Source organism: Pristis pectinata, chromosome 10, assembly GCF_009764475.1.
Source record: "Pristis pectinata isolate sPriPec2 chromosome 10, sPriPec2.1.pri, whole genome shotgun sequence".
In the NCBI taxonomy this organism is placed as follows: domain Eukaryota; kingdom Metazoa; phylum Chordata; class Chondrichthyes; order Rhinopristiformes; family Pristidae; genus Pristis; species Pristis pectinata.
In genome coordinates, this window is record NC_067414.1 from 92,601,423 (window position 1) to 92,617,739 (window position 16,317).

The 16,317-nt window shown below is 46.1% G+C and overlaps 1 protein-coding gene across 4 annotated transcripts in view; it reads right to left on the reverse strand.

Moving 5' to 3' along the window:
* Positions 1–16,317, reverse strand: part of daam2 (dishevelled associated activator of morphogenesis 2) — a 327,537-nt gene that overhangs the window by 47,917 nt on the left and 263,303 nt on the right. For all 4 annotated transcript variants that reach the window (XM_052024252.1, XM_052024248.1, XM_052024249.1 and 1 more), the window contains one exon: positions 12,393–12,524. In XM_052024252.1, the coding sequence (XP_051880212.1) occupies positions 12,393–12,524 (132 nt within the window). The remainder of the gene's footprint in view (positions 1–12,392; positions 12,525–16,317) is intronic.

The following is a 16,317-nucleotide window of genomic DNA, read 5'->3' on the forward strand; positions in this document are numbered from 1 at the left end:
TGCACATGTAAACACATGCACACACACAAACATGTACACATGAACATATACATGAACACATACACATACATATGCCCATGCAAATGTACGCACACATAAACACACACACACAAACACACCTATAGACACGCACATAAACATATACACACACATGCACATGCACACACACAGACAAACATACGCACACATAAACACGTGTGTTGAGTGCTCAGAGAAATTCTTCCTCTGTTATCGTGACCTGGATTTTCCACTGTGCATTATCTGAAAGCCAAGCTCCATTCATCGGCACTGATTCCTTCCTGTTGTATTTTTAGAAAATGGAATGGCATGGAACAGTGCTTGTTGGACAGGCAATGCAGGAAGTATTTGGAACACCACAATCAGAGCGATGGGAAGTGCTTGTTGCAGAATTGCCCGAGGCAATCGGAAGTGGTCGGCAAGGGAAGTTGGGGCCAAAGAGGAATGAAGTGTTGAAATGCTAGACAGGACTGATGCTTCCTGAGTGAAAGAAACAACACGATGAAATCATATTCATTATCAGAGATGCCAGAGGCAGTTCTGCAGTATCTGCTGTAACCCTGTCCTAACCATATCTGTCTGTGGTTTGTTGGGAAGCCAGCTGGTGCTCATCTGCTCAACTGCAACAACTTTAATTGAGAAAAGAGCAAGGTCTCACATTTTACCCTTTGACCCTCACCAATCACCTGTTGACACTCACCAATTTTTATTGATGCACCAGAGAAAGCATCCTCTCTGGATGGATCAGGGCTTGGTATGGCAACTACTCTGCCCGTGACCGCAGGAAACTGCCCATGTGCAGAGAGTTGTGGGCACAGCTCAGCACATCACGGAAACCAGCCTCCCTTCTATGGACTCTGTCTACACTTCCACTGTCTTGGTAAAGCAGCCAACATAATGAAAGACCCCTCCCACCCCAGACATTCTCTCTTCTCCCCCCTCCCACCGGGCAGAAGTTACAAAAACCTGAAAGCACATACCACCAGGCTCAAGGACAGCTTCTATCCCGCTGTTATAAGACTATTGAATGGTCCCCTAGTACAATAAGATGGACTCTTAACCTCACAATCCACCTTGTTATGGCCTTGCACCTTATTGTCTGCCTGCACTGCACTTTCTCCGTAACTGTAACACTTCATTCTGCATTCTGTTATTGTTTTCCTCTGAACTACCTCAATGCACTGTTGTAACGAAATGAACTGTATGGATGGCATGCAAAACAAAGATTTTCTCTTTACCTTGGTACATGTGACAATAATAAACCAAGTTACCAAATTTAGGTTCAGGCCATTCATATTGTTCTGCTTGCAGCCACTTTTGAAAGGTGCTTGCTGCTGTGACATCGAAAGTGTGGGAACCAAGCTCCTATTTGTCCGGGCAGAGTGCCCATTTAATAAAGCAAACAGAAAGTTAAGTTGTTGTTTTTCATTCTCTCATTGGTATCTGGGTATTGCTGGCCATTTATTGCCCATCGCTAACTGCTCCCAAGAAAATGGGGAGCTGCCTCCTTGAACCGCTGCACAAGTTACCACTGCAGTGGGTAGGAAATTCCAGGATCTAGACTCAGTGATGATGAAGGATGGGAGATATATTTCCAAGTCAGGACGGTGTGTGACCTGGTGAGGAACCTGCGGGGTGGGGGGGGGTGGGTGGTGGTGTTCTCGTGCAACTGCTGTACCCTTTGTCCTTCCCAGTGGTAGAGGCTGTGGGAGGCTCTGTCAGAGTAGCCTGGGTGAGTAACTGCAGTGTGCAGTGGAGATGGGACACACTGTAACAAGTAGCAAGGGAATGGATGTGAAGGGTGGTTGATGGGGTTCCGACAGGTTGTTGGAGAGGGTGTCTAGATGCCCCTGTGTGCCAGCGGGTACATGAACAGAATACCAGAGAGCATTAAAGCACCTCTTTCACTTGGATAGTGTCAAGCTTCTTGAGTGTTGTCCTCATTAAGTGAACAATTCTCCATCATAGAACATAGAACAGTACAGCAAAAGGCCCTTCAGCCCACGGTGTCTGTGCCGAACACGATGCCAAATTAAACTAAATCCCTTCTGCCTGCACATGACCTATATCCTGCCATTCCCTGCAAATTCGAGTGACTATCTAACAGCCTCTTAAACATAACTATCCTACCTGCCTCCATCACCACCCCTGGCAGCCCGTTCCAGGCACCTACCACTCTCCGTGTAAAAAAAAACTTGCCCTCCACATCCCCTTTAAACTACTCCTCTCTCACCTTAAATGCACGTCCTCTAGTCATTAACATTTCTACCCTGGGGAAAAGATTCTGGGAAAAGGAGACTACAAGGCAAGTGCCAGGAATGAATCTTCATCCCTTTTCAATAACCTTCCAATTTAGAGGATCGGAGTTGACAACATAATATTGCTCTGTTTCTACTGAGAAATTTCAGTCTAGTCTTTCTTTTTGTATTTTTAAGAATTTTTTTTTCAGTTTGGTTTGATATATTGTTTATAATTTTTCTTATTGATTTGGGGATTTTTTCCCTTTCTTTTATATACACAATAAATCTTTATATTCACTTACTAAGAGATCGTAGGATCTACAGATTTGTTTTTAAATTTTACTATTCTTTATGATTATCTATGCCATGATTGTTCTTGTGATCTCTTTGTATTACATGTACAAACATCGATGTTATATATTAATCTGTATTAATTTGGAAACTAATAAAAAGATTGAAAAAGAAAAGGAATGAATCTTCAGGCTAAATTGGCGGCAAATAAGTAAGGAATGGATAGAGATCAATAAATGAGGTTAAGGTGTAATAAGTGGGCTAATCATACTCCTGACTCTGCCTTGTAGATAATGCAAAGGCTTTGGGGTGTCAGGAGGTGAGTCATTCAGCACAGGATGCCCAGCCTCTGACCTGCCCTTATATCCAAGGCACTTATGTGGGCTGGTCCAGCTGAATTTCCAGGTTGCTAAAGGGGGGATATACACCCACACACACCACGCTTTAAGTATAGCATCCTGTTTGAATCATCAAACAGACACGAGAGACCGCAGATGCTGGAATCCCGAGCAACAAGCAAAATGCTGGAGGAACACAGCGGGTCAGGCAGCAGAGATGGAGAATGGACAGCCGGGGTTTTTGGTCGAGCCCCTTCATCAGTCCATTTCCCTCCACAGATGCTGCCTGACCTGTTGAGTTCCTCCAGTATTTTGTTTGAATCATCAAGGGACTGGGGAATCTCCTAAGCTCTGCAAAGGAGTCTACAAGGTCAGTACCAGGAGTGAATCTTCGGTCTAAATTGGAGGCAAATAAGCAAGGAATGAATAGAGATTAATAAATGATGCTAAAGTATAATAGGTAGGCTAATCTTGAGCATTATATCAAATTCTGGGCACAAAGTTGGGACCATGCACTGGGAAAGCCAGGGTTGGGTAGGAGCAGTGAAAATAGATGAGGTTGGAAAGAGAGTTCGGGATTGGCTTCTTGGGGGAGGCGAGGGGGATAATTGGGACTGCCTCAAGAAGGCAACATCCATCGTCAAAGACCCCCACCATCCAGGTCATGTCATCTTCTCACAGCTACCATCAGGCAGGAGGTACAGAAGCCTTAAGTCCCACACCAGCAGGTTCAAGAACAGCTCCTTCCCTTCGACCATTCGGTTCTTTAACCAACTGGCAAAACCCTAATCACTACAGTTTAGCAACACTATGACCACTTTGATCGCATGGTAGTGTAGTGGTTAGCAAAACACTTTACAGTGCCAGTGACCTGGGTTCAATTCTGGCCACTGACTGGAAGGAGTTTGTTCGTTCTCCCCGTGTCTGCATGGGTTTCCTCCGGGTGCTCCAGTTCCCTCCCACATTCCAAAGACGTACAGGTTAGGAAGTTGTGGGCATGCTATGTTGGCGCTGGAAGCGTGGCGACACTCGCGGGCTGCCCCAGAACACTCCACGCAAAAAGATGTATTTCACTGTGTGTTTCAATGTACATGTGACTAATAAAGAAATCTTATCACTTTGCACTAAAATGGACCTTATTTTTTTGTTCTAATTGTATTCTCGTAATTGTGTTCCTTCTTGTAAAAATTGTGCATAATTTATGTTTTATTTATGTTTTTCTTGTGAATACTGCTTATCTGATGCTCTGTGCCTGTGATGCTGCTGCTAGTTCTTCATTGCACCTGTGCACACACGTACTTGCACATGTGACAATAAACTCGACTTGAGACTCTGAACTTTGGTGGCGGTGGAGGCGAGGTTAAGAGGCATTCTGACCTGGGGTGCAGTAATGGGGGGCACCTGAGGGACAGCCACAAAGAGGGGCACACACAAAATAGATTCCAAACTCAGGACTCCACAGCTCAGCCCCTGTAAGTCTTTGCAGTTCTGGTCGTCGAGATATAGGGATGATGTCATTAGGCAAGGAAGGGTGCAAAGAGATTTACAAAGATGTTATTAGGTCTGGAGGGTATGAGTTATAAGGAGAGAATGGAAAGGCTGGGACTTTTTTCCTTGGAGTGCAGGAGGCTGAGAGATGACCTTGTAGAGGTTTATAAAATCATGAGGTGTGGAGATAAGGTGAATGGTCACATTCTTTTTCCCAGGGTAAGGGAATCTAAAACAAGAGGGTACAGGTTTAAGGAGAGAGGGTAAAGACTTAAAGGGGACCTGAGGGACAAGTTTTTCACACAGAGAGTGGTGGGTATGTGGAATGAGCTGCCAGAGGAAGTGGCAGAGGCAGCTACAATTGCAACGCTTAAGAGGCATTTGGACAGGACATGGATAGGAAAGGTTTAGAGGGATAGGAAAGGTTTAGATGGATATGGGCACATGCAGGCAAATGGGTCCAGTTCAGTAGGCACCTTGGTCAGCATGGACCAGTTAGGCCGAAGGGACTGTTCCCCTGCGTAAAAACTGATGACTCTATGAATCTAAATGGGTGAAGGTATACAGAGGCATCTTACACATGAATGAATTTAGCAGAATTGGCATTCGTACATGTGTCGATGCAGTCGGACCCACCCCACAGTGTACGGCTGATGCCTCTGTGTGCAAGCATCCGTACGCACAGAAGACCAGAAAGCAATTAAAATGCAGTTTTCAGTAATCAGTCTTCCAGTTCAATTCTTTCAAATGCTGCACATAAATGTTCCACAAAATGGTAGCATTTTGAGGCCACTATATTGTGGAGCACAAAGCACTAGTACATAGTAACATTATTCTAGATTGCTAACTACCTTTGTGTACTGTAAAACAGTATCACTCCTGCTAACACTGTACAGAGCAGATATCACCTGAATATAATGTAAAACAGTACTGAAGAACACATATCAGCTATATATACTAAGAAACATAATTAGAGAACGCATATCATACACGGAACATATAACAGTACAGCACAGGAACAGACTCTTTGGCCCATGATGTCCGTGCTGAACATGATGCCAAATTAAACTAAATCCCTTCTGTCTGCACGTGATCTATATCCCTCCATTCCCTGTATATTCACATGCCTATCTAAAAGTCTCTTGAACGCCAGCCCCGGCAGCGCGTTCCAGGCACTTACCACTCTCCACGTAAATAACTTAAGGTAAGACTTCTTTATTAGTCACATGTACATCGAAACACACAGTGAAATACATCTTTTTTATAGTGTTCTGGGGGCAGCCTGCAAGTGTCGCCACGCTTCTGGCGCCAACATAGCATGCCCACAACTTCCTAACCTGTACGTCTTTGGAATGTGGGAGGAAACCGGAGCACCCGGAGGAAACCCACGCAGACACGGGGAGAACGTACAAACTCCTTCCAGTCAGTGGCCAGGATTGAACCCGGGTCGCTGGCGCTGTAAAGCATTATGCTAACCGCTACACTACCGTGCCTGCCCCGCACATCTTTAAATATTCCCCCTCTCGCCTTAAACCTATGCCCCTCCAGTATTTGACATTTCTACCCTGGGAAAAAGATTCTGCGCTATCCATGCCTTTCATCATCTTATAAACTTCTATCAGGTCTCCCCTCTGACGCTCCAGAGAAAACGACCCAAGTTTGTCCAACCTCTCCTGTAAATGCTACATAGAGCAGATATTGCCTGCAGATATTGTACAACACTACTGAGGAGTACATATCATCCGAATATATTAAGAAATGCTATTATAGCACCCCTGCAGTACCACAAAGAGCAGAATGTGAAGTACATGATTGTGAAGTACATACAATGAATTTTTTGACTATAGAAAACTCGTGCATATGATATCCTGTTTTAAGCAGACTTTACTCCTTCGTAACAAAGCATTTCGTCGATATAATAGAATGAATGTTTTGTGAATGACATTCTTTGAGTCACAGTGAAGAGGAAGGTGGAAGATCTGGTAATGTTGCCTAACATGGTGCAGTAATGTGGAGGGGGTGTCTGAATCAAGGGTAAAGGTGGTAGCTCCACACAAATGAGGCCTGAGAAAGGTTTCCATTGGCAGCCGCCACAGAGGGAGTATTTTGGTCAGAGACTGAGCCTGCCCAGCAACCCTTTGTCCTACTCTTTTGGATGTTAAAGTGGCAGTAATGCTGTTCACTCCGGGAGACACAGACTGGAATAAAATCAGGAACAAAGATGTGTAATTGCAGGGTGTGTTGGTGGGAGATGGGAGTAATGGGGAGAGGTGAACATAAACAGAGCTTCTTTTCATTAAGGAATGGTAACCACGTAACAACTGTGGATGATGGGTGACAGGCTCAGTCAGAGAAGGAAGCTGAAAGAGAACTTTTTATCCTCCAAATTATAACTTTACTTGAACTAACGGAGGAATTATTTGAACTAACAGAGGAATTCGCACATTGAGACAAGTCTCCTTATGCAAGTTAAAAGTGCAATCTAGCCACTACTGCGAAGAGTTTCACTCTATGTACTAAACACACACAGCACACACACACATCAACCACACACCCTCATACTCTCACACAAACACATGCACACACACACACACACTCACACTCACACTCAAACACCACCCCACACACACAGACACAATCACTCACTCCCATAAATGGACAGAAACGCACATACAAATACACACACAGAAACACACACAAGCACATATATAGACATATGCATGCAGGCACATACACACAAACAGACACACACAAACACGCACACAAACACAGAGGCACATACACACAGACAGACTTACGCAACATAGAGCACTTATGTGTGTAACACACATGCATTCACAGACAGAAATTAAATTTACTTAAAGACGTGTCATGCAGACACAGAAACACACCGACATAAAGATGTGTGTGTGTGTGTGTGTGTGTGTGTGTGTGTGTGTGTGTGTGTGTTTTATTTATTTCCACTGATTTTATAAACTCATTCATCCAAGATTTAGAACAGGCGACAAGGAGATCAATGGGACCTCAGATTGCTCAGGAAGTGTCTCCTAGCAACATGTAGTGACTGAAGCGATTTTATGGTCAGCCCCTACAAACGTGGCAGTGTAAAGAGATTATCTGCAGCATACAGAGAAGGTCTCACATTCAAGGGGCTGCCACAGTGGACTCTTGGAGAATAAAGGAGAACAATAAAGGAGGGTTCAGGGCACATCTGCTCCAGTTGGTATTTGCATGTGAGAGAGCTAGCACAAGATGTGATTTACTGCCACACACAAGGAGTGTTCCTTGCTTTCTGATGTCCTAGAGTGCAAAGAGGCAATGGAATAACAAACTGAAGCTCAGCAGAGAACAAATTAATTCTCTTAAGGCTGAAGGCCATTCTAGCCAACTGTGTTTGGTTACAAAGCAAAGGGAGGGATGCATTTAAACTGTCTGGAGACCACTCTGTTGCTTCTCCTGTAAGCCCTTCATTGCCGTTTTAATGAGTAGCTTTTGTAAAAGTAGGCTTGGCTCCTAGGACGGGACCAAATCACTGTCCTTGTCAGCTGAAGTTCAGTGGTTAGCTGTTTTCCCTCTTGATCAGAATGCTTCTGTCCTAACAAGGGAGGTGGCATTGTGGACTTGGTTTGGGAAGTGGGCCAAGCCAAGTGGAGGAAGTGTGGGCAACGTCTAGGAAACCGTCATCACAATATGATAGGCTTAGAATGGTTTGGAAAAGGATGCAGACCACTCCAAGGTAAAAATAGTCATTTGAAGAAGGACCGGTTTCAAAGGGATGACAACAGATCTGCCCTGGTTAAACTGAATTCAGATGGCAAACAAAGCTGCGATAGAACAATGGGAGGTCTTTACGGTTAGATGTTTTAGCGGGAGTTGAGGTACATTCCCATTAGGGAGATGGATAGAAAAATTAACAACAGAGTTGTTTGGATGACCAAGGACAAAACTGAACAGAGCAGAGAAAAGAGCATATGACAGAGGTCAAGGTATCTATGGAAGTGAGAATAAGACTTAAAGATCAGAAGGGAATGAAAGGAAATGAGAGACGCGCCAAGAAATGATTGGGCAGCTCAGAGAAAAAGGAGTCTGAAAGTGTTTCACAGATATGCGAACAAGAAGAAGGTTGCAAGAGGACTGATCTAAGACGAGGAAGGAAATCTACTCGTTGGGGTCGTGGGCATGGCTGAGGTATTAAATGAGCTATTTACATCCATTTTCATCAAGGATGAGGATACTGCTGGAGTCTCAGCAGAGGAAGATGTAGCTGAAATTCTAGATGGGCTAAAAACCAATAAAGAGGAACACAAGAAAATAGGAACAGGAGTAGGCCACTCGGCCCCTCAAGTCTACCTCACCATTCAATGTTAATGTGGCTAATCTAGTCCAGGACTAATCTCCTCCTCTCTGTGCCAGCTTCCCATGCCTGCAATTCAACGATCTTTTGCAACCAGATCCACCTCCTCTTTAAATACCTTCAATGCCTCCAGATCAAATGTCAACCAAAGTCCATGGGGTGCACTGAAACAAGAGTGGACACTGGGGGTCAGGGGTCAAGGTTCCCTCATTGCCCTGACACCAGGGTCGGGGGTCAGTGTCTCTCACTACCCTGACACCAGGGTCAGGGGTCAGGGTTCCTTCACTCTCTTGACACTGGGGTCGGGATTCCCTCACTGCCCTGACACCAGGGTCAGGGGTCAAAGTACTCTCTCTAACCTGACACCAGGGTCATGGTTCCCTCATTACCCTGACACCAAGGTCAGGGTTCAGGGTTCCCTCACTACCCTGACACCAGGGTCGGGGGTCAAAATACTCACTTTACCCTGACACCAGGGTCAGGGTTCCCTCACTACCCTGACACCAGGGTGAGGGGTCAGGGTTCCCTCACTACCCTGACACCAGCGTCAGGGGTCAAAGTACTCTCTCTACCCTGACACTAGGGTCAAGGTTCCCTCACTCCCTTGACACCGGGATCAGGGTTCCCATGCTCCCTGTAAATTTACTGAGTTCACTGGAAAAATATTATAACATCTAAGAGCAAAGAATTAAAAGTATGTTGGTGTAACATCCAATAGTACGGAAAATCAGAGTTTTACTGTATATGTAACACTTTCAGCATTTGCTTCACTGTGCCAGGTCATTTCATGCTGATCTTTGCCCATCCTCAATTAGTTCCATTGAAGCTCACTTCTGGGGCCATCCTACCAAACCGTCTCACAATTCCTCTGTGTGAAATTACACTCAGGGAGTTGAGCGACAGCACCTTGATTTGCTGAGTTCTGTATCGGTTGGTTAGGTTAGGGGACAACCCTCTACAAAATACATCACTGACTGTGCTTCGTTGCATCTATAAAAAGGGTCAGCATTAGAGGCCCCAGTGATGAAGATAGATGGCGCAGCTAGTAAAGCCACAATCTCCCAGCACCAGAGACCCGGGTTCAATCCTGTCTGTGTGGAGTTTGCACGTTCTTCCTGTGACCGTGTGAGTTTCTCCTGGGCGCTCTCAATTCCCCTCCCATATACCAAACACGTGCGGGTTTATAGGTTAACTGGCCACTGCAAATTGTCCCCTAGTAGGTGAGTGGTAGAATCTGTGGAGTTAATGAGGACATGGGGAGAATATAAACCGGGATTGATGTAGCTTTAGTGTAAATGGGTGCTTGATGGTTGGTGCGGACTTAATGAACTGAAGGGCCAGTTTCTGTGCTGTACGATGCTACTATTGATTGCACATTGTCCATGGTCTGCTCAGCAGGGACCACTCTTGATATGGTAGCTCCAACTCACTGAGCGTGGAGGTTGGTGGGGATGATGATCGTAAGGAATTCGGCCGGGGCAACTCTCACGACTCACTGACTGCTCCACGTTAACATTAGCTATCGGTATAACTTGCCCAGAAGAAGAAGGAAATAAAATAAATCCCAGCAGGCATAAATGTCCACAATTTTCTTCTTGCAATCTGCTTCTAATGGAACCACCCAGTGCTATAAAGGGAGATCTTCTCGTAGCCAAATACATTGTGGAAAAATAAAAGTTTGAAATAAAATTAAACAACGACCACAATCGTTGCGAGTTTTTATTTTTAGATTAAAACAGCGTGGCCTAACAGACCATGAAAATCTGCGAAGCACAGTGGGTGGCAAACCAACAAATTACACTCACTTTCTGCACTTTTATCTAAACATGTGGTAGCATTTTATTTACTTTCTTCCGGAGGCATATGGTTCTGCATTCAGTCATTGCTGGCTGCCTTTCACTTCGGCTCAGAGGCCCCCTCCTTCTCCTTCCAGGTCCAATATAAAGCCTTAGACAACAAGGTTCCTGCTAACACTTAACAGCATTTGTCAGGACTGTTTTTAATGAGGCCTGCCCTCGAGGTAAGGAGCCCGCAAGCCAGTAGATAGTCTACAGGCCACTTCAATTAGGGCTTTCAAAATGTGCCCCTGAACCGGTATCGGGAAAAAATGGTCATTGCTACCTCGGTGCTTAGATTCTCAGAGAGAGATCTCAGTAAGGGCAGGCATGTGGTTTCTCTGGTAATCTTGACCAGTAAGAAAAGGGGATCAAAATGCATTGCTGTCAGGATCCAGTCAAAGAGGTTCACCTTAAGACTCCAAGAGATCCTACCATCAGGCACGGTAGTGTAGTGGCTAGCGTAACGCTTCATAGCACCAGCGACCCGGGTTCAAATCTGGCCACTGTCTGTAAGGAGTTTGTACGTTCTCCCCGTGTCTGCGTGGGTTTCCTCTGGGTGCTCCAGTTTCCTCCCACATTCCAAAGATGTACGGGTTAGCAAGTTGTGGGCATGCTATGTTGGCGCCGGAAGCGTGGCGACACTTGCGGGCTGCCCCCAGAACACTCAACACAAAAGATGCATTTCACTGTGTGTTTCCATGTACATGTGACTAATAAAGATATCTTATCTTATCAGGTTCCCTACTAACTGAATGATCTGATTATGAGACTCCTGTGTAAAAGGGATTCAGTGGCAGGTCCCCTTTTAACTGAGTGATCTGATTGATCAGGTCTCCATTTAACAGGGAGTCTCAGCACCAGAACTCCTGTCAACTGATTGAACATTGTCAGATCCCTGTTTAACAGGGAGCCTCAGCATGAGGACCCCTGTTAACTGAATGAGTTGATGGTCAGGCCCCTGTTTAACAGGGACTCAGTGGCAGGTCCCCCGTTAACTGAGTGATCTGATTGTCAGATTCCTGTTTAACAAGGGAGTCTCAGCACCAGAACCCCTGTTAACTGTGAACATTATCAGCCCCCTGTTTAGCAGGGAATCTCACCATCAAGTTCCCTGCTAACTGAGTGTTCGGATTGTCAGACCCCCGTTTAACAGGGAGTCTCACCATCACTTAAAAAGGGTCTCACTGTCAGCACTTAAACTAATTGAACAATCTCATTATAAGTCTGCAGTCCCATCATTAGCAAGTACTTTAAACTGAAGCAGCAACTGGATTGGAGCACTGCCTTAAATTCTTTTTAGTTAAATGTAATGTTTCTTCTCCAGGTCACAATGGCTGGGAGGAGTGATTCCAGTATCTGGAGCTTTGAGGTTCTGTGCTGCAATAGGCATCTCCAGAATGGCAATTTTGACAACCTGGGCCAGATGATTAATGCAGATCAGCTGCAGATTGAGATGGAAGAGCCTCAATATGGTCTTCAGACCATATGAGTTGCTGCATAATATTGGATAGGTCCAAGATTCAGGAGGCACTTGGAATGAACATGATGATAGGGTACCAGTCACAATCAAGAATTCAGATGTTCAAGACACCCAACAACTTTCATTGTTGCAAAATTGAGAATAATTTGCTTTTGAACCTGCAAAGTGTACTAAAAAAATTTTATTTTTTGAAAAAAAGAAACAGCTACTGTGGTTGTCCATTCTGTGAACTGACGCCTGGTGATACAAGGAAATGGAAACGAGATGGCTCGCTCTTCACTCGCCATGTGGCAAGACAACATTGAAAGGGGGAAGATGGCTTAAACCCTCCAATTGTTTACCCACCTTGTCCTTCGCCTCAGTCAGAAGGTCCTCCATCTCGGAGAAGCTGAAGCTGGCAACGGTAATAAAGTCACTCATGACCGGAACAAACTTGTCCTCAGAGCTCCGCATGCGACTCTTCTGGTAGTCCAGCTCCTAGGGGAGAGAGAAGGGAAGGAGAGGGTCACTTGAGGGCTGATGCTACCATGCAGCACGGTGACGCAGCAGGTAGAGCCTCTGCCTCACAGTGCCGGAGAGCCGGGTTCAATCCTGACTTCGGGTGCCATCGATGTGGAGTCTGCACGTTCTCCCCGTGACCGCGCGGGTTTCCTCCGGGTGCTCCGGTTTCCTCCCACACCCCAAAGATGTGCGGGTTGGTGGGTTAACTGGCCGCTGTGAATGGCTCCTAGTGTGTGGGTGAGTGGTGGGAATCTGGAGGAAGTCGATGGGAATGCGGGGAAGATAAAAGGGGACCACTTTGCTGAGCACCTGCGCTCCATCCACCATGACCATCTGCAGCTCCCGGTTGCCGGCCATTTTAATTCCCCTCCCCATTCCCACACCGACCTGTTAGTCTCCCCCACTGCCAGGGTGAGGCCAAACGTAAGCTAGAGGAACAGCACCTCATATTCCGCCTGGGTAGTTCTAACACCCGATGACATGAACACTGAACTCTCCAATTTCAGGTAACCCGTTTCCCCCCTGTCCCTCTCTCTCTCTCCTTCTGATCCACCCAGATCCCCTCACACAAACCCTCCTTTCCAACACCCCCTCCCACCTCCCCGTCAAACCTTTCTTTCCCCACCCCACCTCCTCCGTCTGCCCATCACCCACACACTCCTCCCACTGGGTCCCCTCCCCCCACTCCTCCCATCTGCCCCCCTCCCCACCTCCCTTATTTGGTTCCATGCTCCGCCTTCCTGTCCTATCAGATCCCATCATCTGCAGCCCTCTGTCACCTCCACCCGTCACCTCCCAGCTTCTTGTCGCTACTCTCACCCTTCCTCCTCCATCTGCCAATCAACCCCTCCTCACTTGGATCCACCTATCGCTTGCCAGCTCTTGCCTCTTTATCCTGACTATGTCCCCTCTACTCTTTCTGTCCAGATGAAGGGTCTCGACTATTCACCTCTGCAGATGCTGCCTGACCCATTGAGTTCCTCCAGCAGCTTGTGTTTTGCTTCAATCAGAGTGCAATTTGGGACATTCTGACCATGAGGTACAAATGCATTTTATTTTCACTTTCACCCAGGACTCTTACTAAAGAAGGCGGTTCATCATCAGATCCCCTCCTGATAATGTTTGGATAAATACATGGATAGGAAAGGTTTAGAGGGATATGGGCCAAATGTAGACAAATGGGACCAGCTTAGGTGGGCACCCTGGTCAGCATGGACGAGTTGGGCCGAAGGGCCTGTTCCCGTCCTGCCATCAGAATCATCTCTCTGCACCAACTTCTCTACCTGACATCTCCCTTCCACTGAAGGCAGAGTTATCAACAGCAACTACTTCAACTTGAGTTCACACTCAGCAGGTCAGGCAGCATCTGTGGGGAGAGAAATGTGGTCAACGTTTCAGGTTGATCACCTTTCCTCAGAACTGGAAAATGCAGCGTAATTTAAGTTGCGGGGAGGGTGAAGTGCGGAGACAACGAGGGGAATGTCTGCGATAGGGTGACGTCCAAGTTTGTCCAGGTAACATTACTTTCTGTACTGGCAGTGGGAGATGGAAAAGAAAGAAAAAGACATGTTGGAAATTGTCAGACGAGGAACATTGCAGACCCTGGAAATCTGAAATAAAAACATAAAGCATTGGAAATGCTCAGCAGATCAGACAGCGTCTGTGGAGAGAGTAAAAGTAAGTTAATGTTACAGGTGAAACAAATATGGAAAATGCTGGAAACACTAAGCAGGCCAGGTAGCATCTGTGGAAAGAGAAACAGTTAATGTTTCAGGTTGGTACCCTTCAAGGATCCCAGATTCAAAATGTTAACTTTCTTCTTCCACAGACACTGCCTGACTTGCAGAGTGTTTCCAGCAGTTACTGTTTTTGTTTCAGAGTCTGCAGGGTTTATTTTATTTTCAGTTAATGTTGCGGGTGGATGACTTTACGTCAATCAGAACAGGACAGTTCTGTCACGAACAGGAAAGGCTGGTTATCTGAAACTGTTGAGCAAAGTCACGCTGCCTGACCTGCTGAGCATTTCTAATACTTTATATTTTTATTTCAGATTTCCAGAGTCTGCAATGTTCCTCATCTGACAGTTTCCAACATGTCTTTTTCTTTCTTTTCCATCTCCCACTGCCAGTACAGAAAGTAATGTTACCTGGACAAACTTGGACGTCACCCTATCGCAGACATTCCCCTCGTTGTCTCTGCTCCTCACCCTCCCTGAAACCTAAATTATGCTGTCATGTAAAGGGGCACATGACCAACAGCTCAGTTGGAGTGGTAGGTCTTAAGGAGCGCTGCAAAGGAGGGGAGGGATGTGGAGAGGTGGAAAAGTCTCGGGAGGCAAGTCCAGAGCTTGGGGTCAAAGGTGGAGTGGCCAGACTTGGTGGACCTCGGGTACCTCAGAACCATATGAGATTACAGTGGTAGGGAGGTATTCGAACTTTAAACTTACAGAACATAGAACAGTACACCACATCACAGGAACAGGCCCTTCAGCCCACGATGTTGTACAGAACTAATTAAGCTAATGATGCCTAATTAAACTAATCCCTTCTGACTGCACGTGGTCCATATCCCTCCACTCTCTGCACATTCATGGGCCTATCTAAGATCCTCTTAAACACCTCTATCGTAGCTGCCTCCACCACCACCCCTGGCAGTGCATTCTAGGCACCCACCACTCTCTATGTAAAAAAAAAACCTGCCCCGCACATCTCCTTTAAACTTTCCCCCTTTTTCACCTTAAATGCATGCCCTTTGTATTAGAATGTATTAGATGTATTAGACATTTCAACCCTGGGAAAAAGATGCCGGCTGTCTACTCTATCTATGCCTCTCATAACTTTATAAACTTCTGTCAGGTCTCCCCTCAGCCCCCACCGCTCCAGAGACAGCACCAAAGTTTGTCCAACCTCTCCTCATAGCACATGCCCTCTAATCCAGGCAGCGTCCTGGTAAACCTCTTCTGCATCCTCTCCAAAGCCTCCACATCCTTCCTGTAATAGGGCGATCAGAATTGAATGCAATACTCCGGATGCAGCCTAACCAGAGTTTTATAAAGCTGCAACATAGCTTACTGACTCCTGAGCTCAGTGCCTCGACAAATGAATGCAAGCATGCTGTACGCCTTCTTGACTGTGATTATATAATCATGCTGACCAGCAACAACAGGTGTGATGCGTGACTAGGGCCTAGTGTGGGTTAGGGCAAGGACAACAAAATTCTCGATGGCCGCATATTTACGGTGGAAGGTGAGAGACTGACTGGAGTGTGCAGTGGAAGGTCATGTCTGGGTAACAAAAGACCTGAGGCAGGAGCGATGTTACGGAGGTGGTCTTGCGTATATGTGGTCCGAAGCCCATTGCAGCACTGAGCTGGTTCAGTCACAGCAAGCTGACAGGGAAAGTGATGGAATAGCTTCAAGTCTTCTGACTCTTTAGCAGAGAGCTGAACTTATTTCTGTTCTTATAGTAGGAATCAGACGAGCTCTCTGGCAACTTAGAGACCAGGTTCAGTCCTGACTTGGTGTGCTGTCTGTGTGGAGTTTGCACATTCTCCCTGTGACTGTGTGGATTTCCCCTGGGGGGCTCCAGTTCCTCCCACTCCTATAGATGTGCTAGTAGGTTAATTGGGTGCTGAAGATTACCCTGTTGTGTAGGCCAGTGACACTAAGAATCAAAAGGGAAAATCTCTTTGTAAATCTCCTCTGCACCCTCTCTATGGCCTCCACATCCTTCCTGTAGTGAGGCGACCAGAACTGAGCACAGTACTCCAA